The sequence below is a fragment of the Borostomias antarcticus genome, assembly GCF_949987555.1.
Source record: "Borostomias antarcticus genome assembly, chromosome: 3".
Taxonomy (NCBI): Eukaryota; Metazoa; Chordata; class Actinopteri; order Stomiiformes; family Stomiidae; genus Borostomias; species Borostomias antarcticus.
The window spans coordinates 29,300,137-29,326,346 of record NC_140236.1 but is presented as its reverse complement, the minus strand read 5'-3'; the positions used below and the strand labels follow the sequence as shown (position 1 = coordinate 29,326,346).

Genomic DNA, 26,210 nt, shown 5'->3' with positions numbered 1-26,210 from the left:
GGGAGTTGCGTGAAATGTAATCATGATTTAGGGTCTGACTGCACATGGGGCGCCACGCCATGTAGTGAAGGATAATTGGGATGCCGGGAAATTTCAACGACACAGCGGAAAAAATAAATAAAATGAAGCGAGCAAAGCGCAGTCCAGCGTGGGTCGTTCTTATAAATTAATCGACTATTGTTTGTTAAGGTTAACAGTTATCGATTAATGAAATTCCTTGAAATTTGCAACCCTAGTCTAAACCTCTGAACTCTTTGTCTTCACAGATGTCCCTGGTCCAGACGGCGCCGCGGGGCTTCCCTGGGTGTGTGTGTCGGGCTCCGGGGAGAGCGAGCGCGGCGTGACCCCCCCACCTGGCCCCTCCCCCCCACCCGGCCCCCCCGCCATGCCGCGCATCGCCCTGACCGAGCCCTGCTCCCCCGGAGCCCTGCCCCTGGACGGCGGGGACGACCTGGACGACGGGCCGGAGTACCTGGCCATCGGTAACCTGGGGCAGCGCGGGCGCCGCGACTCACGGAGCTCCACCACAGGCAGCGAGCCGGGCGAGGCCCCGCCCCCGGCCCCGCCCCTGGCCCCGCCTGCCGCCAGGGGCTCCCTGGCCGTGGCTCCTCCCCCTCCCAGACGCTCCTCCTTCTCGGAGGGCCAGAGGGGGCGGGGCTGGGGGAGCAGGGGGCACATGCGCTCTCTGTCCGACACCGGGGTCAATATGAAACACAAACATGGTGAGTGTGTGTGTGTGTGTGTGTGTGTGTGTGTGTGTGTGTGTGTGTGTGGTGTGTGTGTAGGCGTGTCTGTGCCGAGTGTCTGTGAGTGTGTTCAGTATGCAGGTAGTGCGCTTTGAAATATAGATAAGCGAGCATGACAGCGTGCCTTGAACAGCGTGTGTGAAGGGGTGTGGGCGCTCGGTGGTTGTCGTGGCGCAGCCCACATCCTGCCTCTCAAGACTTCTCGGATGCCCAACTCGCCATCTCTTCTAAAAGATGAGCCTTTCCTTCACTTCTTTGCCGCTTCTTTGTCACTAACTCTTACTGGAAAACTCTCTCTCTGACGCAGGGTAACTGTTTCTCCCTCTGTCTCTCTGTCTCTCTCACTCTGATCTGTTTCTGTGAAGGAGGGGGCCACAGGAAAATCACCATTATAATAGAGGACCCCATTGCAGGTTGGCAGTGCAGTAGCTCTGTGCTCCCGTCTCTCACTCCCCCAGCCACGCCCCTTTTCCCTGTCACTGTGCATGAACATAAGTCCTCCCTGTCTCATTTCTGGATATTTCTTTTGGTTCCTGGTTCCTCATTTGTACCCTTAGTTTCTCTTTGCTGTTTTCGTTCTGGTTTTGTTTTGAGGGGTTCAGGTCAAATCGAGGACCGGAGTCCTAAGCAAACACAACTCACCGTTGTCCTTTTATTGTGTACTTGTTTCAATGCACGCTTGTTTCATTGTATTGTGATGTTATTTCCCATTCAGTTACGGCATCATGGATGAAATACAGCTTCTGGTTTATCATCAACCTTGCTGATATATAACAACAATGTTGACGCATTGAATGAGTTTGTTTTGTCGCGTAACTGTACTTCCTGGATGTCAGAGCATGCCTCCATTTGGACGTAGTCGTTCATTTCCAGTGAACCCCTCGCTCATTTGCTCCATGCGTGTGATTGACTGAGCTCTCTTGGTCTCGTCTGTCAGAATCCACCGGGGAGGACGGGTGTGTGGAGGACTACAGCCCCTTCTCCCCTCAGAGCAGCGACGCCAGCACCCCCAGCTCCCTCTACATGGAGGCCAGTGAGTATGGGTCAGAGCCCGGCGGACCCAGCCGTACCTCAGTACCGGTGCCGGGTGGCTCTGTCATATCAGGAAGTGGTGTCACATTATGAGGTCATACTTTGTCAGCCATTTTGGACATGGTTCTCAATGAAGTATTGATGCTTGATACAGTACGTATTAGTCATATTTTTACAACCACAAAAACCTACAGTGATTTAAGTCACACTGGTAATTGTTTCCAAACCTTCTGGAGGAGCCATGAGAAGGTCCTAGGCTGGCTAGGTGACTTCAGCTACACTTAAGATCAACTGCACACACATCCTCAACTGGAAACTGACTGTAGCTGTCTTAGCTGAAAGTGTGTGTGTGTGTGTGTGTGTGTGTGTGTGTGTGTCTGTCCGTGTGTGTGTCTGTCTGTCCGTCCCTCCCTCCCTCAGATGGCTGCCGGTCCAGCAGTATTCCCGATGGGATGTTCCGGAAGCCGTCGGAGGGCCAGAGCCTCATCAGCTACCTGTCAGAGCAGGACTTCGGCAGCTGTGCTGACCTGGAGAAGGTCTGTGTTTGGATCATAGTGAAACCTTGAAACATCCTACTGGTTTATCGCTGATTGGCTAAAAAGATATATGAGACAATAGGTTCCTAGGGACCACGATGGACATCCTGGAAGTCCTGGACTTTATCGTGTCTATCCCTGTCAAAGTCAAATAATGTTGCTACATCTTGTATCAATGTATTTGGCACTTTTTGACAAATAAATCGAATCAAATCGAAATGAATCACTACTCACTTAGAGGGATCGGCAACGTGGTGTGATCACAGAACCGTAAATAAATGAACTCCAGCGAACGTGAGGAGAAGGATAATTAATTTGGACTCATTCAGACGGCGGCGTCTGTCGGTCTCTCCCTGCGTCCGTAGGAGAACGCCCACTTCAGCATCTCCGAGTCCCTGATCGCCGCCATCGAGCTGATGAAGTGCAACCTTCGCCGGCGGGCGGAGGAGGGCGGCGAGGAGGAGGGTGACAGCGACAGCGAGATCCAGCAGCTGAAGCAGAAGATCCGTCTGCGCAGGCAGCAGATCCGCCGCAGCCGACCGCCGCCCTCGCAGCACCGTGAGCTCCGCCCACACGCACCGGGAGCTCCGCCCACACGCACCGGGAGCTCCGCCCACACGCACGCGCTCCGCAAACTCTACAGTTTTACATGCGCAGCCGTGCGGCGACATGACTGTCCGCTTTCTCGTGAACTCCGTCTGTCACACAGACACACACACACACACACACACACACACACACACACACACACACACACACAGAGACAGACAGACAGACGTCGCACTCCCAGCCACTTGCATAATCCCCCCACACTCACACACACACTTTCATGCTGGATCCCTGTGTGGTTATGTTGCTGGTATTGGTCCAAGCATTTCCTCTCGCTCACTCCTCAGTGTTCCACTCCACGGACAGCGGAGGCTCCCGGAGAAGCTCCCAGGATTCCCTGCACCTGTCGGACTCGGGCTCGGCAGAGGAGGTGGAGGAGTGCGAGCTGAGAGGTAGAGCGAGGGAACCAGGAAGTGTCTGGAGGGAGGAGGGGAGGGGCTTTTATGCATCCCGGGTGTTCGTTTGTGTTTGAAACCCTGTAATCTCATCGCCATTTGCCCCGTATTAGTCACTCAGCCAAGCCGGAAACACTTCACATTTCGCCGTTGATTACGGACAGTGGACCATAATCTAGTGTAGCTAGGTCAAGGATTAGTGGACCATAGATTAGTGTAGCTAGGTCAAGGGTCAGTGGACCATAGTCTAGCTAGGTCAAGGGTCAGTGGACCATAGTCTAGTGTAGCTAGGTCAAGGGTCAGGTCAAGGGTAGGTAGATGGGTAGGTGTGTGTGCGAGTGGGTGGAAAGTATTTGATGTATTTGAGTTGAAGTGGGGGGGGGTTAGAGGGGAGGTTGAGTGGAGGGGGGGAGTTTTAGAGGGGAGGTTGAGTGGAGGGGGGGGGTTTAGAGGGGAGGTTGAATGGAGGGGGGGGGTTAGAGGGGAAGTTGAGTGGAGAGGCAGAGTTTTAGAGGGGAGGTTGAGTGGAGGGGCGGAGTTTTAGAGGGGAAGTTGAGTGGAGGGGGGGAGTTTTAGAGGGGAAGTTGAGTGGAGGAGGGGAGTTTTAGAGGGGAAGTTGAGTGGAGGAGGGGAGTTTTAGAGGGGAGGTTGAGTGGAGGGGGGGGTTTAGAGGGGAGGTTGAGTGGAGGGGGGAGTAGTTTTAGAGGGGAAGTTGAGTGGAGGAGGGGGGAGTTTTAGAGGGGAAGTTGAGTGGAGGAGGGGGGAGTTTTAGAGGGGAAGTTGAGTGGAGGAGGGGAGTTTTAGAGGGGAAGTTGAGTGGAGGAGGGGAGTTTTAGAGGGGAGGTTGAGTGGAGGGGGGGGGTTTAGAGGGGAAGTTTAGTGGAGGGGGGAGTTTTAGAGTGGAAGTTGAGTGGAGGAGGGGAGTTTTAGAGGGAGGTTGAGTGGAGGGGGGGGTTTAGAGGGGAGGTTGAGTGGAGGGGGGGAGTTTTAGAGGGGAAGTTGAGTGGAGGAGGGGGGAGTTTAGAGGGGAAGTGGAGGGGGGGGGGGGAGTTTTAGAGGGGAGGTTGAATGGAGGGGGGGGGGGGTTAAGGGGGAGGTTGAGTGAGTGAGTGAGAGAGAAGCATGAAGTTAATGCCTCTTAGGTTTTTATTGGCAAAGGTGTCCTAACACTTAACAAGTTCATGAGTTAAACCTTTGACACAAGCAAGCCTGTAACCAAGAATGCAGAGGCGACTAACGGCATGGTGGGTTTTGATGTGTCAATGTTTATTTTTGCTGAAGTTGTGTGTGTGAGTGTGTGTCTGTGTCTGTGTCTGTGTGTGTGTGTGTGTGTGTGTGTGGTGTGTGTGTGTGTGTGTGTGTGTGTGTGTGTGTGTGTGTGTGTGTGTGTGTGTGTGTGTGTGTGTGTGTAAATGTTCTATCTATGCAAGTGTCCGTGTGCTGGTGGCCATGCTGAGTGTGGTCTCTGTCTCTCAGATGGCTGTGAGGGCAGTCCTTGATGGCAGTATCTCAGAATGGCCTTTCCTTGTCACTCGCCTCCCTCTTCTCAGGTATCTGCTCAGGATGGGATGCAGGGTTACAGGCCTTAGGAGGCAGGGTGGGGGCTAGAGGCCTAGCGAGGCAGGGTGGGGGCTAGAGGTCTAGTGAGGCAGGATGGGGGGCTAGAGGCCTAGTGAGGCAGGGTGGGGGGCTAGAGGCCTAGCGAGGCAGGGTGGGGGCTAGAGGTCTAGTGAGGCAGGATGGGGGGCTAGAGGCCTAGTGAGCAGGGTGGGGGGCTAGAGGCCTAGCGAGGCAGGGTGGGGGGCTAGATGTGAGGCAGGGTGGGGGCTAGAGGTCTAGTGAGGCAGGGTGGGGTGCTAGAGGTCTAGTCAGGCAGGGTGGGGGGCTAGAGGTCTAGTCAGGCAGGGTGGGGGCTAGAGATCTAGTGAGGCAGGGTGGGGGGCTAGAGATCTAGTGAGGCAGGGTGGGGGATGGAGGTCTAGTGAGGCAGGGTGGGGGGCTAGAGGCCTAGCGAGGCAGGGTGTTGGGGGGCTGCACGGCTGGAAAGGTAGGGTGGGCCTACGGGCCTTGGGAGGTAGGGGGCTAGTGAGGCAGGGTGGGGGCTAGAGGCCTATGAAGGTAGAGTGGGGGTCTGCCGGCATAGAGAGGCAGGGGCTGGATATGAGGGCTACAACTATAGCCGGTTATGCAGGAGAAAGGGGATTGTGGCTGGATTCCAAACCTGTAATTTATTTCCTTACCTTCTTAACCTTGCAGTCTTGTATTTGGATAGGGAAAATGTATGGCAAAGTAGGCTATATTTTGGAGATATTCCTATTTCAGCTAGTTTATATTTCCCTGACGTTGTTTCGTCCGAGTGGGGGTACGTTCCAAGGGCTAAGGGGAAAGGAGAAGGGGTTGGGTTTGGAATGCAGCCGGGTCCTGGCCTGAGCTGACCTGGGTGCCTTAGTCAGCCTGCTGCTTATTGCTTGTGTCTCCAGTGTTGGGGAGGCTGAGGGGGAAGCATGTGCTTGAGAGTGAGCACGCGTGTGTACATGTGAGAGACTGGTCAAGTACACTTAGTTGTAGTAGTAGTGTTTTAGTGGGCAGCAGTGTGTGGCTGACTCTGTAGGTCTCACTCACTCCATCCATCCATCCATCCATCCATCCATCCATCCATCCATCCATCCATCCATCCATCCATTCGTCGGTCACCGCGTCAGTCTTGCTCTCCGTCCGCACCGTGTCCATCTCCATCACTGCTTTCCCCCCAGACATGGGAACTAACATCCGCCTCCTCCTCCCCCTGGCCCAGGCTCCAAACACTACACCACATCCTGTCCATCACTTGAGGGTTGTCTTCAGTGTCAGGTGGGTGGGGGGGTGCGTTTTTGGGAACAGCCCACTTGTTCTGTGGACAGAACTGATCCAGCACAGATGAGTCCCTGCGGTGATCTGGATGGTGTTTGGACCCGTGCCGGCTCCCCTGTAGCGACATCACCCCATGTTCAGCGCCTTGCAGTAGCAGCTAGGAAATAGTCTGGCTTGTAGCGTTGCCTCTTTCACTCAAACGCATCAGATACACGTGTGAGACAAAGTACAACACGACAATGAAAAGCAATCGCATCATCTAGACCGTTAACAAGACTACAGCTGGCTTACGTTCACAGCTTTTCTTGATGAATAAAATGCCGATTTCCAGTTGCTGCCATTCATGTTGCAACAGAGGGCTTAATCCAGCTGTTTGGCGTGTTGCTCCTCAGTTTAGTCACCGGGCTTTGGGGTGTAACTGTACCCTCACATGGGTTTGTCTGGTGGAATAGACTCCTGTTCTACAGTGCTAATGGTCATATTTCACTCACGTGTGCGAAGCGCCTGGCAATGCCACATCACTTCTGATGCATTTGGGTGTTAGGCTGAGAATTACTGAGACTTTTCAGTGGCCTAGATGCTAAATCTATCAAATTGTTCATCAATCATCAATGCTTCCTTCTCTCGGCTGCATCCATCTTTCTTTCCGTTCTTCTCTTCTTCCCTCAGATGCAGACATCAAGCGCAGTGTGACCTCCAGCAGCCGCTCCTTCCTCAGCTCAGAGTCCGTGTGAGTATTGAGGCTCTCCCCTCCCCGAAATCCCCCCCCCCCCCCCCCTCCAAAACCTCCTCTCCCCCTCCAAAACCTCCTCCCCTACCCGAACCCCCCCCCCCTCCAAAACCTCCTCTCCTCCAAAACTTCCCCTCCCCTCCAAAACCTCCTCCCCTCCCCGAAACCTCCCCTCCTTCAAAACCTCCCCCCCTCCAAAACCTCCCCTCCCCTCCCCTCCAAAACCTCCCCCCTCCAAAACCTCCTCTCCTCCACAACCTCCTCCCCTTCAAAACCTTCTCTCCATGCAGTATATTTTTGAATATAGTATATTTGTAATAGGATACTATATCCAGCAAGTACTGCGCACACTCAAATCTCTCTCTCTCTCCCTCTCTCCCCCCCCCCCCCTCTCTCTCTCCCTCCCTCCCTCCCCTCTCTCTCTCTCTCTCTCTCTCTCTCTCTCCCCCCTCTCTCTCCCTCCCCCCTCTTTCTCTCCCCCCCCCCCTCTCTCTCCTCCCCCTCTCTCTCTCTCCCTCTCTCTCTCTCTTCCCCTCCCCCTCTCTCTTCCTCTCTCTCCTCAGCTCTCCCTCGTTCCTCCAGTCTAACTCAGCAGAGTCAGTAGCCATGGGGCTGCTCAGGCAGTTTGAGGGCATGCAGCTTCCCGCCGCCTCGGAGCTCGACTGGCTGGTCCCCGAGCACGACGCCCCTCAGAAGGTCTGACACACACACACACACACACACACACACACACACACACCCGAACACACACACAAACACACACAAACACACACACCAGCTGCTGACCTCTCCCGTTTCCTGCAGCTCCTGCCCATCCCCGATTCGCTCCCCATCTCCCCAGACGACGGCGAGCACGCCGACATCTATAAGCTGCGCATCCGCGTGCGAGGCAACCTGGAGTGGGCCCCGCCACGCCCCCAGATCATCTTCAACATCCACCCCGCCCCCAAGTGAGTCCTCCTCACATCCACCCCGCCCCCAAGTGAGTCATCCTCACATCCACCCCGCCCCCAAGTGAGTCATCCTCACATCCACCCCGCCCCCAAGTGAGTCATCCTCACATCCACCCCGCCCCCAAATGAGTCATCCTCACATCCACCCCGCCCCAAGTGAGTCATCCTCACATCCACCCCGCCCCCAAGTGAGACCATCCACCCATTATCTCTCTCCTTCTCTCTCCTCGGTAACCCCTCTCGCTCCCCCCCTCTCTCTCTCCCTCTCTCTCTCTCTCTCTCTCTCTCTCTCTCCCTCTCCCTCTCTCTCTCTCTCTCTCCCCCTCTCTCTCTCTCTCTCTCTCTCTCTCCCCTGCTCTGATCCCTCTCAGGAGGAAGATAGTGGTTGCTAAGCAGAACTACCGCTGTGCGGGTTGTGGGACCCGCATAGACCCAGGTAAGCCTTCACATCAGAACAGCCCAAATACTCCCCCCCCCCCCCCCCCCGCCAGGGCGGCCATCTTGTGTCCGACCTCACCGTGCTTTACCCGCGCCGCCAGACTACATCAAGCGTATGCGCTACTGCGAGTACCTGGGCCGCTACTTCTGCCAGTGCTGCCATGAGAACGCCCAGGCCGTGGTCCCCGGACGCGTGCTGAGGAAGTGGGACTTCAGCAAGTACTACGTCAGCAACTTCGCCAGAGACCTGCTGGGCAAGATCGCCGGCGACCCTCTGTTCAACCCCAGCGACATCAACAGCGGCCTCTACAGGAAGAACAAGGCGCTGGAGGCCGTCAGGGTGAGTGCAGCGGAGGTGGTTGGGTGAGCGATGATCGTGCTGGTTTGGGAGTCGAACAGTGGGAGTGGCTTCGGCAGGTCTGGAGTGTTTATTCCAGATAAACGTTTTCTTTTCTTTTCTTTTCTATAGGTGCTGAGAGTCCAACTGTTCCACATGAAAAACCTCTTCAAGACCTGTCGCCTGGCTAAAGAGTAAGCTATGTGCAAATGATGATGTCTCTGCGTGTGTGTGTGTGTTGTGTTGTGTTGTGTGTGTGTGTGCTGTTGTGTGTGTGTGTGTGTGTGTGTGTGTGCGCGTGTGCGTGTGTGTGTTGTGTGTGTGTGTGTGCGTGTGTGTGTGTGTGTGTGTGCATGTGCATGTCTGAGAGTCATCCTGCGATGGTATTTTTGGAACGAGACAGTCTTTACATTCCTATGGACATCCTATCTAGTTACACGGTACGGTTTACGGTATTTCACGGTATCGACATTTCACCTCCCCAACACACATAAAGTATTTTACTTTGAAGGAAAACTGCTTTATTGAACATTAGTGTGCGTGCCTGTGCATCTTGATCCGATCTCCATTATAACTTCTTTGAATGAAGATGAGAGGGGAGTGGGTGGGGGCTGACCTAGAACGTCAATCACGCAACCTAAAACGACGATGCAGCTTTTTCTGCAACAGGTAGGCATAATCTTATGCCAAAAAATGGCAAAACAACTAAATCGAGAGTGATGTTGCAGCAGTCTGAATTTGAATTTCCCCGTTGTGTTGTGAGTAGCTGTTGCAAGGCGTCTAAAATATCTTGTCAAATTGCTTTTGCACAAGAATGTTGCAAGTGATTGGAAATTGCAAGCAGTGTTGTGATTTTTTATGGATTGAACTGGCCTTAAGAATCAAAGCCTTTTCATGACGCTTTCTTTCATTAATCTCGTGGATTTATTCAGAATGTCAAAGTCGGCTAAATCACTCCGGTCATGGATGCTGCGATGGGAGTTAAAACTAGTAGCCTAGGCTATAGCCTAGAACATTGGTTATTTAGGCCTGGCTGTATCACACAATATTGTAAACGTTACTAAACGGCTTGTTTAGGTGGAGATTACATTTGCAATATTTTATTTTGTAAAGCTCATTGGGAATGAGAACGCACCTGCTGTCTGAAGTGCGGTGATCAAAATCAAAGACAGAGGAGATGCCTACACTCTCACCGTTCCATGCAAAATAGCCTATTTATTATTATATACGACAAAAGGTCCTCTTTAGTCTCTTTATAAGGATTATTATATTTCTTATCAAACGGCGACAGTGTGCGGCATCTCATCTTTATTTGATTATGCCGTTTTAGCAACTGGAAGTCGGGAATGGATATAGAAGGGCCCAGTCTACTTCCTGGATCGAATAATAAGCATTTTTTTTTATCGACTAGACACAGCCGTTTGTATAGGCTGAGTTCTAGTGCCCTACAGTGCAACACATGATGGAAAATACACACTATTGTAATTAAAGTCGCACTGAAATGAAAAAAGCATTATGTCCCATTTTGGTCATAGTGTTCACCTATTCAACGAAGTATGCCAAAAAAATTACAAAATTCTACTTTTGTTGTAATCTTATATCAAAGTATATAATTTCTTACTTCCTGGAAAACGGTAGGTCACATGCAATGACGACAACAGGTACCTTAGATTTTAGGCCAATAATCTCACGACATCCACCCGTCAATCAACGCTATCCTTCTATCGAATCTGTCTAAAGTTCTTAAAACCCATCCACTTGTCAATGTTCCAATCAAATTCCTCTAAACATATGTCCCACCCTCATAGCTTGTTTGCGTCGGAAATACATCAAACTACGGAAGTTAGATGATCTCAAACGTCCGTTTCAGTGCGACTTTAAGCTCAGTTTATTAATAACAAGCTTATATTAAATTACAAAATTAACTGTTGCAAGCAACTTGAAATGTGAAGTTTCAGCAGCGCATTATTGTGTAATACCGTAAACGTAATACCGTAAACACAGGGAATGTCACGGTTCTAATACCGTGGACATTTTATACCGCGGTTCACGGTTTTACGGTATACCGTCTCATCCCTAGTGGCAGGGATGTCATTCATTGCAGGCTGTTTTTTTGGAGCCAACTAATGCAGTGGCTGGTATTAGACACAGCTCCTCACTCTGTGTGTGTGCGTGTGTGTGTGTGTGTGCGCATGTGTGCGTGCATGCGTGCGTGTCCTATAGCCTGCTGGACCAGTTCGACAGCCTGCCAGGTCACCTGACAGAGGACCTTCACCTCTTCTCCCTCAACGACCTCAGCGCTGTGCGCAGCGGTGAACTGGCCCCCCGCCTACGAGAGCTGCTCAAACTGGGTTCCACTCACGTGGCCGGCTGTGTGGTGAGCAAGCGCTGACCTCTCCCTCAGGCCGTCGAGAAACGCATAGAACACACACACTCCTCCTCAGGGGGGAGATACATAGAACACATACTCCTCCTCAGGGGGGAGATACATAGAACACACACTCCTCCTCAGGGGGGGAGATGCATAGAACACACACTCCTCCTCAGGGGGGAGATACATAGAACACACACTTCTCCTCAGGGGGGAGATACATAGAACACACACTCCTCCTCAGGGGGGAGATACATAGAACACACACTCCTCATCAGGGGGGGAGATGCATAGAACACACACTCCTCCTCAGGGGGGGAGATACATAGAACACACACTCCTCCTCAGGGGGGAGATACATAGAACACACACTCCTCCTCAGAGATACATAGAACACACACTCCTCCTCAGGGAGGGAGATACATAGAACACACACTCCCAGTGTGTATCATCACTAACCTAGCTAATGTTTAATATGTTCACATTTGCTTATGCACATACCCCTGAGGTATGGACATGATGACTGTACGTTACTGGTTTTCGTTTGGTTTCCAGCGTCGACCTGCTAGTAAGTGGTTCCTCTGTCTGGTGTCCCCCTCAGCTGTGCCAGGCCAAAGGCTTCGTGTGCGAGTTCTGCGGCAACGACAAAGACATCATCTTCCCGTTCGAGCTGAACAAGTGCCAGCGCTGCGAAGGTGAGCCCCCCCTGCTGGTCGGAGGGCCGGTCGGAGGGCCGCGCGCCCCCTCCCCCCTCGCCGCCTCCCGCTCCTCCCCCACCCTCCCCTGGAGAGACTGGAAGTTCCCCAGACCCCGTAGGCTGGCCAGGGCCCTGTCACAAGACAGGAGAGAGGGGGAGGGAGGAGAGGAGGAGGTGGTGAGGAGTACTGAGGGAGGAGAAGACCCACGCAAAGGAGTTGTAGAAGAAGGGGGAGAGGGAGGGGAGGAGCCAAGAAAAGGAAGCGGAGGGGCAGGGGAAGAGGAGGAGGAGGAGGGAGAGAGAAAGGAGAAAAGAAAAGGGGAGAGGGAGGTGTTCAAAGCTTTCAAGCATGGAAGGCTGGCCAAAGCTTTCTCCAGGAGTAAGGAGACAGAGGGAGAGGATGTTAAAGGAGGGCAAGCAGGAAAGATGGAGGCAGCAGCGGAGGAGGAGAGCAGAGATGACTGGGAGGAGGAGGAGGAGGATGGAGAAAGGGAACAGAGTGATGAGAGTGGAGGCGGACCTGTGAGGAGAGAAAAAGGCAACTCATCAAACATTCTCAGAGTTGGTAAACTAGCCAGTTTCTCCACGGCACACAGAGGGGACACAGAGAGAGAAGTGGTCAGCGAAGAAGACAACAGGAAACAGAGGCATAAGGAAAACACAGGTGAAGGAGGAGGAGAGAAGGAGGAGAGGAGAGGACTCTGGAAGGTTCCAGGGGTCGGAAGGCTCGCCAAGGCCTTCTCTAAAGAAAAACGAGGGAAAGGAAAGCCAAAAGAGGAAGGAGAAGATTGCGAAAGTCAAGGGGAGTCATCCCAAAAACACCAGGAGATTGAGAGTACAGAGGGAGAACCGGGAGCAGAGGAGGAGCACGGAGAGGCGGATGTGGGGGGAAAACAAGAGCATAGGAGGAGCGGAGAAGAGGAGGTCAGGACGGTCAGAGGGGCGACGTTCATGGGGCTGAAGATGTTCAAGACACCTAGACTGACCAACCTTTTCTCCAAAGACACTAGAAAGACCGGAGAGAGACATGACTCTAGAAAGACCGGAGAGAGAGATGACTCTAGAAAGACCGGAGAGAGAGATGACTCTAGAAAGACCGGAGAGAGAGATGACTCTAGAAAGACCAGAGAGAGAGATGACTCTAGAAAGACCAGAGAGAGAGATGACTCTAGAAAGACCGGAGAGAGACATGACTCTAGAAAGACCGGAGAGAGAGATGACTCTAGAAAGACCAGAGAGAGAGATGACTCTAGAAAGACCAGAGAGAGAGATGACTCTAGAAAGACCGGAGAGAGAGATGACTCTAGAAAGACCAGAGAGAGAGATGACTCTAGAAAGACCAGAGAGAGAGATGACTCTAGAAAGACCGGAGAGAGACATGACTCTAGAAAGACCGGAGAGAGAGATGACTCTAGAAAGACCGGAGAGAGAGATGACTCTAGAAAGACCGGAGAGAGGGATGACTCTAGAAAGACCGGAGAGAGAGATGACTCTAGAAAGACCGGAGAGAGAGATGACTCTAGAAAGACCGGAGAGAGGGATGACTCTAGAAAGACCGGAGAGAGAGATGACTCTAGAAAGACCGGAGAGAGAGATGACTCTAGAAAGACCAGAGAGAGAGATGACTCTAGAAAGACCGGAGAGAGGGATGACTCTAGAAAGACCGGAGAGAGAGATGACTCTAGAAAGACCGGAGAGAGGGATGACTCTAGAAAGACCGGAGAGAGAGATGACTCTAGAAAGAAAGAAGAGAGGGATGACTCTAGAAAGACCGGAGAGAGGGATGAAGGGACGGATATGGAAGAGAAAACAGGGCGTGGCGTCAGAGCCCCTCCTGCCTGGAGGGCGCTCAGAAGCCGCAAGGCCAGGAGAGTGACCAGAGGCAGGAAAGGCGGGGGGGAGGGAGGAGAGACAGAGAGGAGAGGAGAAGGAGAGATGGAGAGCAGGGAGGAGCAGGAAACGTGTCCTCTGCTACAGATGAACAGCAACGCAGGGGAGGGGGTTGAGGCAGAGAGGGAGGAGGAGGGAGGAGAGGAGGAGCGCCATAATCCCAGGGACGGTGTGGAGGAGAAGGACAGGAGGAGCAGGTTCTTCTTATCCGCACCCTCGTGGAAAACCTGGCTAAATCCCAAAGATAAATCCGCGCCCTCTCCTGATATTGGGAAGGAATGAGAAAAGAGTAAAGACATCAGAGTAGATGTGGAAGCAGGTGTGTAGGAACCTGCACACTTAAGAGACAAGTACGAACAGAACTGATAGAATCAAAGCTGATAGAATCAAAGCCTATATTCATGTGGATATACCATGCGTCACCACTTACAGTATATATCTGACTAAACTACAGCTTTACCAGAAACATGAGTGCATGGCATTTTGAACCAGAACCCGATTGCCTTTCAGTCGCCCTTCACAACGTTCAGTGGATTTTCAGCCACTTCTTCATTTCTTTGTTGTCTTCCTCTTTCTCTGTGTTTTGAGTCTTTCCTTCCCATGTTCCTCTGCACTGAATGACTCGCCCTCTGGTGGTGGTTTTGGTTCTGCGGGGCTGTTTGGGTTCTGGGTCATCAGTCTGGTTCTGCGGGGCTCTTTGGGTTCTGAGTCATCAGGCTGGTTCTGCGGGGCTCTTTGGGTTCTGAGTCATCAGGCTGGTTCTGCAGGGCTGTTTGGGTTCTCATCTGACTCATCGGGCCGCTGCTGTGTGTTGGTTTGTGGTGGTTTCACAGATATTATTGACACGCTCTGGTGTTCTTCTGTTCTTTCTCTATGGCTAGTTTGCCGGTGGTGGGTTTTGGGCACGTGGCAGGTTGGGTTGCTGGTGGTCTGTGTGTTTGTGTCCAACCCTGATTGGCTGTGGAGCCTGTGAGTGCTTGGTCTTGCCTTCCAAGGAGAGCAGAGTTTGCCTGTTTTTTCTCGTCTGACTTCTGGAGGTCAAAGTTTACTTTTTATTGGAGATGCCATTGTGTGTTGTTCATATTTAAATAATATTGCTGCCTCTCCTGTTTTTTTGTATTATTTTTTATGACTATTTTTAGTGTTTTATTTATGTGGAGAGTTTTTATTGTGTCACTTCAGCGTGAGCCTTTGTGTTTATAATTACAGGAATAGGAATGATGAATATAATTACAGGAATAGGAATGGCTGAAGATGGTGCTTTTATACATGTGTGTGTGTGAGAATGAGAAATAAACATGTTTGTGAATTTCCGTTGCTTTGTCATTTCATTGAACAGGGGACGCAATGTTCCATGTGGAATCCAGTTGAGACATCCCGCACTCACAGCCTCTGCTTAAGAGCAGTTTAGATCCCTGAGTCCAGGCCCATGTGTGCTCTGCCTAAGTGCAGGCCCAGTTTAGATCCCTGAGTCCAGGCCTGTGAGTCCAGGCCCAGTTTAGATCCCTGAGTCCAGGCCTGTGAGTCCAGGCCCAGTTTAGATCCCTGAGTCCAGGCCTGTGAGTCCAGGCCCAGTTTAGATCCCTGAGTCCAGGCCTGTGAGTCCAGGCCCAGTTTAGATCCCTGAGTCCAGGCCCATGTGTGCTCAGCCTGGTTCAGGCCCATGTGTTCAGGCCCATGTGTGCTCAGCCTGGTTCAGGCTCATGTGTTCAGGCCCATGTGTGCTCAGCCTGGTTCAGGCCCATGTGTTCAGGCCCATGTGTGCTCAGCCTGGTTCAGGCCCATGTGTTCAGGCCCATGTGTGCTCAGCCTGGTTCAGGCCCATGTGTTCAGGCCCATGTGTGCTCAGCCTGGTTCAGGCCCATGTGTGCTCAGCCTGGTTCAGGCCCATGTGTTCAGGCCCATGTGTGCTCAGCCTGGTTCAGGCCCATGTGTTCAGGCCCATGTGTGCTCAGCCTGGCTCAGGCCCATGTGTGCTCAGCCTGGTTCAGGCCCATGTGTGCTCAGCCTGGTTCAGGCCCATGTGTTCAGGCCCATGTGTGCTCAGCCTGGCTCAGGCCCATGTGTGCTCAGCCTGGTTCAGGCCCATGTGTGCTCAGCCTGGTTCAGGCCATGTGTTCAGGCCCATGTGTGCTCAGCCCTGGGGGACGGGCATTGGTTCCCGAATCGTGTCTGAACTGGTGAGAGGTGGAGCCGTCTCTTCTGCTGTCCCCACCTGCCCCTCTTTTATAGTTGTTTCCACCCCTTCTCCTCTCCATGGTGATTGGCTCCTCTTTCATGACATCACTTCTCCCTATTGTTGTGAGCAATGTTGTCCAACCGGTTCTGGTTGCTGAACACCCCCCATGTTTGGTAACAATGGGAGGACTCAGGAGGGAATGGACCCTCTGGCGCAGGAAGCTGTCCATATACCGTACTTTACTGTCTTTATCTTCCTTACCTGGACAACAAGCCGTCATTGTCCAGCTGTGAGTGGACCGCCGTCCATGTGAATGTGTGTTCAGTCCGAACCCATTTCTAATGCTTTGCATCAACGACTTGGCTTTGCGTTGTGTTTGTTTTCCAGAGTGCAAAGCGTGTTTCCACGGCAAGTGTTTCAAGACGGGCAAGGAGTGCCCGCGCTGCCAGCGCCTGGCAGAGAGGAGGGAGAGGATGGCACGGAAGAACATGGAGGAGCAGGAGGACAAGGAGGAGGACGAGGGAGGCGGGAGCTAAAGGAAGAACCTAGAGAAAGGATGGAGGCACAAAAACGAGAGCACAAAACGACAATGATTGTAATGACTGACCTTCTCCCTTCTAGCTCCTCCCACACCTCTTTTCTCTAGCTCCTCCCACACCTCTTTTCTCTAGCTCCTCCCACACCTCTTTTCTATAGCTCCTCCCACACCTCTTTTCTATAGCTCCACCCACACCTCTTTTCTCTAGCTCCTCCCACACCTCTTTTCTCTAGCTCCTCCCACACCTCTTTTCTATAGCTCCACCCACACCTCTTTTCTATAGCTCCTCCCACACCTCTTTTCTCTAGCTCCTCCCATACCTCTTTTCGCTAGCTCCTCCCACACCTCTTTTCTCTCCATCCCCCCTGTCCTTGAAAGGGCAGCTTCCAGCAACAATGGATTTGACTGACTAACCAAGCTTAGCAAAAATATTACATTTCTCTCTTCACCCAAAACAGTGTTTTTGGAATGCCTTGTCAATTTATAGTTTTTTTTGTTCTTGCTTTTTTGATTTGCTGCTCTTGGTCACCATGCAGATATATACGTCTTTATATTATCTGTCAATACATTTAAGTCAAGAAGTTACCATTTTAACCATAAGGCATGTAGAGAAATATTGATATATTTAAGGAAAACGTTTAAAGTTCTCAGCTTCTAATTATTTTAATGCTATTTTAGCCAAGCCCGTGTTCTACTGGGTCTGGTGTATTTACTGGGTCTGGTGTATATACTGGGTCTGGTGTATATACTGGGTCTGGTGTATTTACTGGGTCTGGTGTATATACTGGGTCTGGTGTATTTACTGGGTCTGGTGTATTTACTGGGTCTGGTGTATATACTGGGTCTGGTGTATTTACTGGGTCTGGTGTATTTACTGGGTCTGGTGTATTTACTGGGTCTGGTGTATATACTGGGTCTGGTGTATTTACTGGGTCTGGTGTATTTACTGGGTCTGGTGTATATACTGGGTCTGGTGTATATACTGGGTCTGGTGTATATACTGGCAGAACTGGTACTATACTGGGAATTAGACTGGGATTCATTGGACTTTACTTGGGGGAGTCAGTGTTGCTGACATGTTTTAGATAAGGCAATGAAGGCACTTTGTGCAGCTGCTTTGTTTCTCTGAGTGAGAGAGCGAGAGTGTGTGTGTGTGCTTTTCTGCGCCTACTAAAAAGATTGAGTGTGTACAATGGAGTGATTCAATGTCTGTGTGTGTGTGTGTGTGTGTGTGTGTGTGTGTGTGTGTGTGTGTGCGCGCGTCCGTGTGTGTGTGTGCGCGTCCGTGTGTGTGTGTGTGCGTGCGTGCTTGTGTGAACGCGTGTCTGTCTGCAGCTGCTGTCCATGTTTCTGTCCGCAAGCATTTTGCACCAGCCCAATAGGGCACTTAATATTTCCCTCTCGTCTTTAATTTGTGTGTGAGATGCAAAGTGTCTTTATGGATTTATTTTATTGGATTGCACTGATTTGGTCTGGGTTAGGGGAGGGGGGGCTGATGTTCATCTCTCTCAGAGGGCTGGGCTGTCACAGTTCACATGTACAGGATATCACTTTTCTAGTAGTCTCTCTGCTCTGGGCTTGGGCCCCAGTACTACTAAATGGCTTCATGTCCGTCCTGGTGGCTGATCTCTAGTAACCCAGCTCATGTCAGTGGCAGTGACAAGGGAAAGGTGACATTAATGGAGGGTATTTGGGAGTTTTTGGGAGTTTTTTGGACCAAGCCCGATGGTTTGTGGCAGACCCCAGTGGGAGGTCAGTCATGGTCTCTTTCCTCCAGTAATGGTCACTCAGAAGAACCGAGGACAGTGGACAGGGCTCAACCACTCTAATCCACTGCTCCTGTTATTCTCTGCACAGCACCCGTTTGCATTCATTTTTAACCAGGCTGCTTTGAAGAAAACACTGTAGTAGTATTATTACTCTCATCCCAGCCCTGAATGAACAGATCCTTTACTTGACTTTGACCCCGCCAGGCCTCCCTAGCTCAGTGGACTGTTAGTGATCATTAACTGCCTTTTTCATTTGGAGGCTTAAGTGCACTACTGAGAACAATGTACATTATAATTATTATTTGTGTTAATTTACTATTGTTACCTAATTATGATGACAATAAAAGACTGGTCAGACTGTTCTACTTCGTCGTTGTTGTGCATCAAGCGACGGGGGAGTGAGTGAGTGAGTGAGTGAGTGGGGTGGGTGGGTGGGTGAGTGAGTGAGTGGCTGTTTTTCTCCCAGAGGACACATGCAACATACAGACTGAAGCGAACAAAGTCAATAAGTAGGCACAATACAGCAGGAACTGGGTCAAAACCATTCTCCATTTTATTTGCTCCATCAAGTACTAGTTAATTGTATGTGATCGCAAGGACAAGAATATGAAATGCCTGACCCAGACACAACACAGTTTTCACAGAGGAGAGAAACACTAAGTACATGTTACTGTAAGAGTACATTATATAGCCAGAATCTCAGGCTTCAGTGGAGTAGATGTTAACACACCAACATGGAATGGTGCAGCACTCCATTTTGAAAAATCATGTTTCCCTTGACGGGAATAATCTGATCTATTGACACCTCCCCCCCGTGCAACCAGCGTCCCGCACACTACCCCCCCCCCCCCCCCCCCCCCCCCCCAGGCCCCTCATTGGTAGATCCAGATGCACCACATGCAGATGATGACCAGGGCGTAGAAGGTGATGAGCAGCAGGTAGGTGCGGAAGAGCAGGAAGTCCAGGACGTAGCCCACGTGGCACCACTGCTCCTGCAGCTCGCCCTCCTTCTGCAGGGAGGTCAGGTGGGCGCGCAGGGCGCTCAGGTCGCGGCAGATCTGGCTCAGCTCGGGCGCCGCGGGCACGGCTGCCCCAGGGCTGGCACGGCTGCCCCAGGGCCTGGGATGGGCACACACCTCACTATCACTATCTCTTTATGGCCATTGGACATCACCATAGTGCTTACAACAATGGACAAGTGCAAGGACAGGACAGTGATACAAACATAGTGCAAAAAGTAGCAGTGCAATTGGACGACAAAGAGTCAATGCAGTAGTCAGTTTAGTGCAAAAGTTGCAGGGGGCGGGGGAGAGAGTCAGAGAGGGGAGAGAGTCATAGAGGGGAGAGTCAGAGAGGGGAGAGAGTCATAGAGGGGAGAGTCAGAGGGGAGAGAGTCAGAGAGGAGAGAGTCAGGGGGAGAGTCAGAGGGGCGAGAGTCGGGGGGAGAGAGTCAGAGAGGGGAGAGTCAGGGGTATAGAGTCAGAGGGGACAGAGTCAGAGGGGGGAGAGAGTCAGAGAGGGGAGAGTCTGAGGGGGGAGAGTCAGGGGTAGAGAGTCAGAGGGACAGAGTCAGAGAGGGGAGAGTCTGAGGGGGGAGAGTCAGGGGTAGAGAGTCAGAGGGGACAGAGTCAGAGGGGTGAGAGTCAGAGAAGAGGGAGTCGGAGGGGAGAGAGTCAGAGGGGAGAGAGAGTCAGAGAGGAGAGAGTCAGAGGGGGGATAGTCAGAGGGGAGTCATGTTGATAAGGCTGGTGGCCGTGGGGAAAAAACTGGTCCTGTGTCGAACAGTCTTTAACGACCGCAGCCTGCTGCCAGAGGGGAGCGGTGTGAAGAGGCGGCCACATCAATCAGTCCGACTGTATTTACAAAGCCATACGGCCATCTTTATTCAAGACCATACAGGTGTCAACCTGGCTAGGTTAGAAGGTTTGATTAAAGGCCCCTGTGCTCTCTTGTTTGGCATAAAGCAAGCAAACATAGAGACAGCCTCCTATTGTTATGATTTAGTAAAATATTGACCCCAAACATCAGGAATGCATATTCCTCTTGTTCAAGTGTGCAAGTGTGTGCTGTTGCCTTTCCTCTCACCTCCGTTTATGGCAGGGTGCTGGGCGGCTGGTGATGACGGGGCGACCCGGGGGCCCGCCGACGGCTCCGGCCTATCAGGCTTGTCCATCTGCGTTCCGGGGGGAGGCGGGGCCACCTCTGGCCAACGGTAGCAGATGACGCGGGCGATGTGTTTGAGGACGATCACACGGACCCAGCGGGGCACTTCGCGGTATTTCATGGAGTTGTGGTGGAGCACATTGGTGATGATGACGGTCTCCAGCAGGCTGATCACCATCAGGGCCAGACACACCGAGAAGTAGATCCCTGAGAGAGAGAGAGAGAAGTAGATCCCTGGAAGAGAGAGGGAGGGACAGAAGTAGATCCCTGGGGGAGAGAGAGAGAGAGAGAGAGAGAGGGAGGGACGGAAGTAGATCTCTGAGAGAGAGAGGGGGAGGGACAGAAGTAGATCCCTGAGAGGGAGAGAGAGAGAGAGAAGTAGATCCCTGGGAGAGAGAGAGAGAAGTAGATCCCTGGGAGAGAGAGAGAGAAGTAGACCCCTGGGAGAGAGAGAGAGAGAGAAGTACTGTAGATCCCTGGGAGAGAAAGCGAAGGACAGAAGTAGATCCCTGGGAGAGAGAGGGAGGGACGCACGGGGCTGGACTGACTCCAGAACTACACTGAATCTGGGTCTGAGCACCAGTCCAGTTCCTCCAGAGTGGGTTAGGGTTATATTGGGTCGGAGAACCAATCCAGTTCCTCCAGAGTGGGTTAGGGTTATATTGGGTCTGAGAACTAGTCCAGTTCCTCCAGAGTGGGTTAGGGTTATATTGGGTCTGAGAACCAGTCCAGTCCCTCCATATTATGGCTATGGAAACCCAGGATACTGGTCCCTCTCTCTGGATACTCACTGGATACAGTAGTATTTAATCAATGACAACATAATCTGCGTCAAGCAAACCAGCTTTAGTTGAAATCTGTTTCTCACTGACTATTTATGTGACTGGGAATCTGTGGTTAAGTTATGGAGGAGCTAGAGTTAGGCCGGATTCATAGTCGACGCAAACTACATAAGCCCAAGCTTCGCAAGGCCACGCAAGATCTCGTTGCGTCCTTGCGTGTGTCATGCCGAAATTTGTCACTTGACGCAAGCAATAGTGCAATTCCTTGCGTTTCCACAAAACAAAACACAGAACGCAAGCTCTCGAGTCATGTTGGAGCTTGCGTTCACAATGTAGCTTGCGTTGTTTGCGTCGACTATGAATCAGGCCTTAGGGTTAGGGTTAGGGTGGAGGAGCCCACAGGAGCTCAACTCTTTCACTACAACTTTTGGGCAGAATTGAACCATCACATGTCATTGCACATCTATGTTTTGTGACCTGCCCCCCCACCCCCTCCCCGGACCTATAATGGGTGTGCCATTGGCGGTGCTGGGCAGCAGGTCGTTCATGATGAGCAGGAAGACGGTGTAGCCCAGGATCAGGGTCATCTTGAAGGAGGCGCGGTCCACGCTGTGAGGCGGCAGGTAGAAGGACAGGATGTCGATGAGCATGAGGAAGGAGCTGGGGATCAGCAGGTTGACCACGTACAGCACCGGACTGCGCTTGATCACCACCTGGTGGACGGGATGGGGCAGTGCAGTTGTTGAGTAGAAACACAGCAGGTTAACAGGCTAGTGTAAGAGCCTTTCCCTGGGGGAAACACAGCAGGTTAGCAGGCTAGTGTCAGAGCTTTTCCCTGGGGGAAACACAGCAGGTTAGCAGGCTAGTGTAAGAGCCTTTCCCTGGGGGAAACACAGCAGGTTAGCAGGCTAGTGTAAGAGCCTTTCCCTGGGGGAAACACAGCAGGTTAGCAGGCTAGTGTCAGAGCCTTTCCCTGGGTGAAACACAACAGGTTAGCAGGCCAGTCTAAGAGCATTTCCCTGGGTGAAACACAGCAGGTTAGGAGGCCAGTCTAAGAGCCTTTCCCTGGGTGAAACACAGCAGGTTAGGAGGCTAGTGTAAGAGCCTTTCCCTGGGTGAAAAGTAATTATTTGTCGTCTTAGTTTTCTTAGCTGAGAGGTAGTCAAGGTGAGTTTAGCTGAATCCATTTTAGCTCTGTCCTCTGTGGCTTAGATTAGCACCAAAGCTCGCTCGCTCCCAGGGATCTACTTCTGTCCCTCCCTCTCTCTCCCAGGGATCTACTTCTCTCCCTCTCTCTCTGTCCCAGGGATCTACTTCTCTCTCTCTCTCTCTCTCTCCCAGGGATCTACTTCTCTCTCTCTCTCTCTGTCCCAGGGATCTACTTCTCTCTCTCTCTCTCTCTCTCCCAGGGATCTACTTCTCTCTCTCTCTCTCTGTCCCAGGGATCTACTTCTCTCTCTCTCTCCCAGGGATCTACTTCTCTCTCTCTCTCTCTCTGTCCCAGGGATCTACTTCTCTCTCTCTCTCTCTCTCTCTCTCTCCCAGGGATCTACTTCTCTCTCTCTCTCTCTCTCCCAGGGATCTACTTCTCTCTCTCTCTCTCTCCCAGGGATCTACTTCTGTCCCCCGTTCTCTCACAGGGATCTACTTCTGTCCCTCCCTCTCTCTCTCTCAGGGATCTACTTCTCCCTCTCTCTCTCTCCTAAGGATCTACTTCTGTCCCTCCCTCTCTCTCTCTCCCAAGGATCTACTTCTGTCCCTCCCTCTCTCTCTCTCCCAGGGATCTACTTCTGTCCCTCCCTCTCTCTCTCTCCCAAGGATCTACTTCTGTCCCTCCCTCTCTCTCTCTCCCAAGGATCTACTTCTGTCCCTCCCTCTCTTTCTCTCCCAGGGATCTACTTGTCCCTTCCTCTCTTTCTCTCCCAGGGATCTATTTTTTTCTCTCTCTCTCTCTCCCTCTCTCTCTCCCTCCCTCCCTCCCTTCCTTTCTTCCCTTACCCAGAAGGTGATTATGTCCCACTCGTCGATGCCAAATTTGAGGATGGAGGTTTCTCCCTGGATGGTGACCAGCTCCCACTCCCCGCTGGACTCCAGGTAGCTCTTGGAGTTCCCCGACATCTCCTCAAAGGTCAGGGCCGGGCTCACCCTCACATCCTGGGCTAAAACATCAGACATCAGGGCATTCACACTAGCAATCATGTTTTAGTCTAGGGGGAAATGTATCTTATGGTCCTTGAGATTTCAAATTTGAAGGGGAAGGTGAAGTATGGCAATGGTAAGTCTTATTGTAAAGGTCACCAGCCCATCCCTATGACATACATATCTGCACACATGGGAAGTGCATGACAGACAGGGAGTGCTTTGGGAGCGTTTACTGGTGTGCATGTAGGAACCGAACGTGAAGGAGCAGTTCTGCACGTCGAAGGGGAAGCTGAAGATCTCCAGGTTGCAGGCGCTGACGAGCCGCAGCATCCTGTCCCAGCGGATGTGACCCGTGTGGTTGACGTAGACGTAGGGACACGCCTGGGACACGTCGTCATCCACACTGGAGAGGGGAGGGGGGAGGCGGTGAAGTAGAGGGGTTAGAGCAGTGGTTCCCAACCTTTCTTCCCTAGAGCCCCCCTAATTTACACCTGAGGGAATTCAAGTCGTTGTAAACGTCCAGTCTCAACGACTTGGAGGGGGAAAATTCCATGAAGTGTAAGTTAGGGTACAGTGAAGTGCTTCAACAATTTAGCAGTAACGTCAATGTCTCAGATGAATCTGTTGAATTTATATATGTAGAGTTGTAGTGTAGTAGGCTTTTGGCCCTATCAGACATACTCATGTATTTTGTTATAACTGCTGTGAGACATATCAATGACATGATTATTTAACACATATTTGTCTAGCTAAATATGATATTAAGGCCTCAATTTATCTGAGGCCTGGCACACCCCCAGTGATCGTTGGCGCCCCCCTAAGGGGGGCCTGGACCCCAGGTTGGGAAACCATGGGTTAGAGGATAGAGGGAGAGATCAAACGAAACTCATGTTTTTCTCCAAGGCAAAGTCTAAGCCACTGAATCTCCCACCCATCACTTCCTTTCAGGGATCAGAGATGGAGACTGTACCTGAGTACAAATACTTTGGAATTTTTGTTGATGATTCACTCTCTTTTAAACCACACATTCACCAACTTGTAAAGAAACTTAAGGTGAAATTGGGATTTTATTTTAGAAACAAGGCATGTTTTTCTTTCGAGGCTAAAAAGACTGGTTGCAGCAACTTCTATGTCTGTGCTGGACTATGGTGATGTTTTATACATGCACACATCTTCTAAAAACCTTACTCATAACACTGTTCTAAAAACCTTACTCACCACTGTTCTAAAAACCTTACTCGCCACTGTTCTAAAAACCTGGTTGTATACAGCAGTAACTCTTTTTTTAAGGTGCAGGCTTGACCTGGGAAGCTGTGACCTGACCTGTGTCCCAAACCTCAGGGGAGCATCCATAGAAGAATGACACTCACAACTCGTAGACGATGATGTCAGGACTCCAGAGCTTCTTCACGGGCAGCGAGAGTCTGGTGATCCCGTCACACGCCTCCGGGTCCCACACCAGGAACTCATGGAGCCAGTACTGCAGTGAGCACACTCTGGTCAAAACACTGGCCATTGACCTTGCTGTTTAATAACAGAGTAGCAGTTCTTCATTATGAAGACACTTTGTTTTACATAGGAGACAATGAGCATTACATTAAAAGCACAATGATCTTGACTCACCAGTCTCAACCAGAGGAAGGTGGTGAGGATCTGGGTCTTCTCATTCTGAAATAAAGCAGTCGAACCGCTGCTTAAACCACCAACATGGAGTCACAGACAAGCCAAGTCAGACCACTGCTTAAACCACCAACACGGAGTCACAGACAAGCCAAGTTGGACCACTGCTTAAACCACCAACACGAAGTCACAGATGAGCAGTTTTCTCAAGTTCTTTTCCCTTCATGTCCACACTTACACTTTTTGTCTGTTGGACAAAATACACTTTTTGACACTTTTGTCTGTTGGACAAAATACACTTTCAGCCCCACTTACAGGGGGCTGAAAGTGGAAACTGATTATTATCACTTCAATTCACCACTGCTCTGTGAGAAACATAACTGCACTATGCTTTAAGCTGAAACATAATAATAGCCCATATGTCGATGTGTAAAATCTCATTATATTATTAGTATATAGTCAAAAAACATGTTGATCAAAAAAGAGACATTTAGACAAAGTTAAAATCCTTAAAATCCTGTTTTAATTTCTGATGATGCAGTAAACTGTCTGGCTTATTAGGTTATGCTAGTATAGTATACGTATAGTAGTACTTACCACTCCCAGAACCGCGTAGAGTACTAGTATAGTATACTTATAGTAGTACTCACCACTCCCAGAACCGCGTAGAGTACTAGTATGGTATGCTTATAGTAGTACTCACCACTCCCAGAACCGCGTAGAGTACTAGTATGGTATACTTATAGTAGTACTCACCACTCCCAGAACCGCGTAGAGAGTGAAGGAGATGTTGGTGATGGTGGGGTTGCTGAGGTTGACCGCTGGTCTGAAGGGCTTACGGTCAAACACAGTCTGCAAGGACTCATAGGTCGGGCCACTGTGACCCTCCCTACAGGTCAGCACACACTGGTAGAGGTACACTGGAAAGAGAGAGAGAGGGAGAGAGAGAGAGAGATACTATATACATGTGACAAATACAATCAGAATCTGAGAGGTGATGGTGTAATTGGAAGTGTTGGCAGATGAATGGATGAGTAGATGGATGGACAGATGGATGGATGGATAAACAGATGAAGTTATGGTCCTGGCCAGTTCCGCCCTGTTCAACCCCTGCTCCTGACCTTTGCCACTGGACTCCCAGCCCCTTTCCCCCCCACTCCCCTGCCTCTCCTCCCAGTGGTTCTCTGCCCCAGCACCTCTGAGCAGCCCTGTGCAAGGAGAGGCTACATTCAATGAACTTACCGTCGTGCCTGTCTGCTGCTACCCTGCACGAGACTTTTGTGCACCTTTGTCACCATGTTATGTATTGCCTGCATCTTGTCACTATGTCATGTGTTGAGTCCTTGTGTGTATTGTCTTGTGTTCATTGTCCTTCTTCCCTGTGTTTAGTCTGTGTCCTCCCAGCCTCATCTGTAGCCATTAGTTCCCCACTA

The 26,210-nt window shown here is 51.2% G+C and overlaps 2 protein-coding genes across 2 annotated transcripts in view; one reads left to right on the top strand and one right to left on the bottom strand.

Moving 5' to 3' along the window:
- rubcn (rubicon autophagy regulator) overlaps positions 1-18,335 on the top strand; it is a 25,336-nt gene extending 7,001 nt beyond the window's left edge. Inside the window, 16 exon segments of the mRNA XM_084435852.1 lie at positions 267-722; positions 1,684-1,779; positions 2,199-2,314; positions 2,680-2,872; positions 3,211-3,315; positions 4,795-4,806; positions 4,809-4,868; positions 6,838-6,898; positions 7,462-7,594; positions 7,703-7,848; positions 8,223-8,287; positions 8,391-8,629; positions 8,759-8,820; positions 10,850-11,003; positions 11,599-11,692; positions 16,151-18,335. Coding sequence (XP_084291978.1) covers positions 267-722; positions 1,684-1,779; positions 2,199-2,314; positions 2,680-2,872; positions 3,211-3,315; positions 4,795-4,806; positions 4,809-4,868; positions 6,838-6,898; positions 7,462-7,594; positions 7,703-7,848; positions 8,223-8,287; positions 8,391-8,629; positions 8,759-8,820; positions 10,850-11,003; positions 11,599-11,692; positions 16,151-16,299 — 2,141 coding nt within the window. The 3' untranslated portion in view covers positions 16,300-18,335.
- Positions 18,336-18,942: 607 nt separating this feature from the next.
- On the bottom strand, positions 18,943-26,075 carry LOC311307330 (5-hydroxytryptamine receptor 3A-like; the record flags this gene model as incomplete). The annotated part of the gene is made up of 9 exons (XM_084436125.1): positions 18,943-19,157; positions 20,156-20,440; positions 21,518-21,728; positions 23,014-23,174; positions 23,391-23,560; positions 24,528-24,637; positions 24,781-24,825; positions 25,534-25,666; positions 26,020-26,075. The coding sequence occupies 9 exons, from the start codon at positions 26,073-26,075 to the stop codon at positions 18,943-18,945; spliced, it is 1,386 nt and encodes a 461-aa protein (XP_084292251.1).
- Positions 26,076-26,210: the final 135 nt, after the last annotated feature.